The 3,291-nt window shown below is 62.8% G+C and overlaps 2 protein-coding genes across 2 annotated transcripts in view; one reads left to right on the plus strand and one right to left on the minus strand.

Moving 5' to 3' along the window:
* The window catches only part of MNEG_4524 (leucyl aminopeptidase), a gene marked incomplete at both ends in the record, with an annotated part of 9,239 nt that extends 8,833 nt beyond the window's left edge, over window positions 1-406 (plus strand). Inside the window, 2 exons of the mRNA XM_014046998.1 lie at window positions 13-100; window positions 326-406. Of these exons, the coding sequence (XP_013902452.1) occupies window positions 13-100; window positions 326-406 (169 nt within the window). The remainder of the gene's footprint in view (window positions 1-12; window positions 101-325) is intronic.
* A 1,616-nt stretch (window positions 407-2,022) lies between these two features.
* On the minus strand, window positions 2,023-3,220 carry MNEG_4525 (hypothetical protein; the record flags this gene model as incomplete). Its single annotated transcript, XM_014046999.1, has 3 exons — window positions 2,023-2,181; window positions 2,473-2,721; window positions 2,765-3,220. 3 exons carry the CDS (start codon window positions 3,218-3,220, stop codon window positions 2,023-2,025), a joined length of 864 nt encoding a protein of 287 aa, XP_013902453.1.
* Between the last annotated feature and the right edge of the window lie 71 nt (window positions 3,221-3,291).

Consider the following 3,291-nt stretch of genomic DNA (forward strand, 5'->3'; position numbering starts at 1 on the left):
CCACCACGCCAGTTATGGCGGGGCCATCACCGCGGCGCTGTTCCTGAAGGAGTTTGTGAAGGAGGGCGTGGAGTGGGCCCACATGGACATCGCAGGGCCGGTGAGAAAGACAAGAGTGACGTGTATAATCTGCCTGGGCAGCACTAACCGGGGGGCCCCTTCAGGCCGGCTGCCCCCGGCCTGCGTGTGTGCGGCTGAGGAGGGCCGCTTCAGGGACGGACCACCGGGCATGCTGCGTGGCAGCTGCTGACTCCGCGGTTGGCCCAGCTCCTTAATACCTCTCATGCGCCCCCCCAAACAAACAAACCACCGCCGTTTAATTCAGGTGTGGAACGACAAGGAGGCCCTCCCCACTGGCTACGGCGCATCCACGCTCGCCGAGTGGGCCGCGGCGCAGGGCAAGTGAGGGCTCGAGCGGCCCAACTCAGGGCGGCGCCGCGCGCGAGGGCGGCCCTGACCTTGACTCACGATCTCACAAGGCGCCACCTCCCGGCGCTGCTATTTGCGCTCGAGTGTATGCCTTTGACAGGAGCGATACGGGGCCGCTGCGCGCCCTGGCGTGCTGCAGTCCGTGTGACCGAGCGATCTGGCAAGATCGGACAGCGGTTAGACAAGGACCACCTGATACTTGTCCATCTGATACTTGTTCTGGTCAGCTGCTGTGACTAGCAGGATATTTATTTTTGACCGACGGGGCTCGACGCCCTTACCTTGGTGGAGAGCACATCGGCGCGGCGCCAGCGCGGCGTGCTGCGGTGTGCTGTCTCCTGGGTGTCAACCACGTGCTCCCGTTCTGTGTAATTGCAGCATTATTTCTTACATGCACCGCTCCGTCGAGGCACAACATTCTATGGGCTGGCGACGGGCAGAATATATAGGCAGTCTGCAACCTGCTCAATGCCTTGCGCTCCACCTGTGCTGCCGTTGCTGCTGATAGTGATGGCCCCACTTCGGCCGCAGCCGCTACTCTAATCAAGGAAAGCCGCCTTGACAGCGCATCGTCCACACATCTGAAACTGGGCAGGGAGGGCAAGCGCGGGGGCATTCCACACTTGCAGCACGGCAGGCCCTGCACTCTCAACAGTCACCGGATTCTTCTGCCCCCCTCCGCCGATCGGCCAGCAAGGCATCACACGCAAGTGACGCGAGCCTCACAAGAACACCTGAACAGTCGGTGCGCGACCCAGTGGAGTGATTACTCTCGTCTTGCTTGGCGCACCTTGATGGTAACCGCCCCACTGTGCTAAGGCCCAGAACCGGGTTCCCCCCCCCCCCAAAAGAAAATATGTTCGCAGCATGTAGTCACGATTTTACTGCAGGCTGACTGTGTTGAGCACTGTGCGTGTGTAGATGCCAAGACCACAGACCAAAACAGCACATAAAACAATTCGTCTCAACATTGAGCGATCAATTCCCCCATGCATCTGCCCCAGCAAGATAACCAGCCAATGTGCACAGCCAATGTGCAGTTTGTATGCCACAGGAGGCTTGACGAATGTCGGGTGCGCTGCCTGGCAAATCTAAACCGCCAGCTGTGCACAGGGTCAAGGTGCGCGGTGATCTGTACAAGCGCATCGCACCATGCATCTACGGGTGTGGGTGATGTTGGCGTTGCGTGTACAGTATGAACATTTTCACTTGTGGTGTTGAAACGTAACCTCACCGGTCGAAGAGCAACTCCCGCCCTTGCGAAAATTAGCAGCGGTCAAAAACCATCATGATCAAGTGACCCTGGCAGTGACGTGACGTGGCCGCCATTGAGGCAACACTCAAGTCTGCACGATTGCAAACAGCAGGGCTTTTATTGCGGGACGATCGGGTTTTATTGCATGGAGCCACCTGTTTGTTGCTGCTGAGGATAACTGTTGCATGCACGGCAGAGTGCTTCCCACCGTGCCGGAGCCCAGTGGTGGGGGCTCTGCAGCGCGTTGGAGCCCGCCCGAGGGCGCTCAGCCGCGGGCCATCGGCCTGGCCCACACATGGCAAGGCTGCGCTTGCAGCCGTTGGGGAATCCCTACATCATCAGCGGCGCCCTGTAGGGGTCTGGCACGTCGTGAGGTTTTGCTGGCAGCCGGCCAAGGAGACCTGGCACTTGTTGATCTGGTCCATGTAGGACAGCTGCGTCTGCTGCAGCTGCCCCTGCAGCTGCACCCTCTGGGTGTTGCACATATCCAGGTTGAACTGCGGGGATGAGTTGGGGAACGAAGGGGTTGGCCAAGCTAGGGGTAGGGAGTGGCCCGCCCCAGGAGGGGTTCTATGGCTGAGCTGCAGGTCGAGTCGGGCACGTAGAGTGGACCGCAAGGGTGCAGTTGTCTTGCTCAGCTGCAGGTGCAGGTGCTGACTCAGCTTCATGACAGCTGCTCGCAACTGCCTCCACCCCGCTCTCGGGAGGTTTTCTTGAAATCATCGAACAATTCGCCTCGACGCGGCACGCGACAGCCAGCGCTGCTTAGGGATGGAAACGGTGCTCACCTGGCAGGAAGAGAGCTGCCCGTTGCAGGTGTTTGCACTGATCGCGGCGGCCTGCTGGTAGCCGGCTATATCCTTCTGCAGTTGCAAGATCTTGGCGTTGGCCGCAGCAAGGCTGGTCTGGCAGGTGGACAGGCTGGCTGTCGCATTGGAGAGCTGAGCCGAGCAAGTGGTGTCCGTCGTCCCCTGCGTCGCCGGCGCCGCGTTAATCGTTGCGTTGAGGGCGGCGATGGTGGCCCGCGCGTCAGCCAGCTGCGTGGAGCAGGACGTCGCGTTGCCGGTGGCGGCCGCCAACTGCGCGGACAGCGCGGCCGAGGCAGCCTGCGCCTCGGCCAGCGCGGCCGCGCAGTTGCTGCCGCCGTCGCTGGTGGTCGTCGTGGCCGGCGCCGTCGACGAGGGGGGGGGGCGCCGTCGCCGCCTGCAGCTGGGAGGTCAGCGTCTGGATCGTGGTCTGCGCCGCGGCCAGCTGGGTGCGCAGCGACGCTGCCTCGGCGGTGGCGGTGTTTCTGGCGGCGGTGGCGGCGGCCAGCTGCGTCTGCAGCGACTTGATTGTGGTCAGGGCGGCGGTGTAGTTGGTTTGTGCCACGTCGATCTGCTTGTTGCAGCGATATGAGCAGTCGCGGCAGTAGCTGAGGGCGAGGGTCTGGGCGGCCGCGGGGGCGGCGAGCGCGGCCAAGGCCGCAAGGGCGATCACGAGCAGGAGCGAGGCCGGCGGCGCGCCGCGGCTGAGCTGGGCGCCGATTCGGGCCATTGCGGTTGGGTCGGCTGCTGACGGGCGTCCTGGGGGTGTGCTGAGGCAGCAGGGCTGGGGGGGACGGGGGT

Source organism: Monoraphidium neglectum (genome assembly GCF_000611645.1).
Source record: "Monoraphidium neglectum strain SAG 48.87 unplaced genomic scaffold scaffold00632, whole genome shotgun sequence".
Classification (NCBI taxonomy): Eukaryota; Viridiplantae; Chlorophyta; class Chlorophyceae; order Sphaeropleales; family Selenastraceae; genus Monoraphidium; species Monoraphidium neglectum.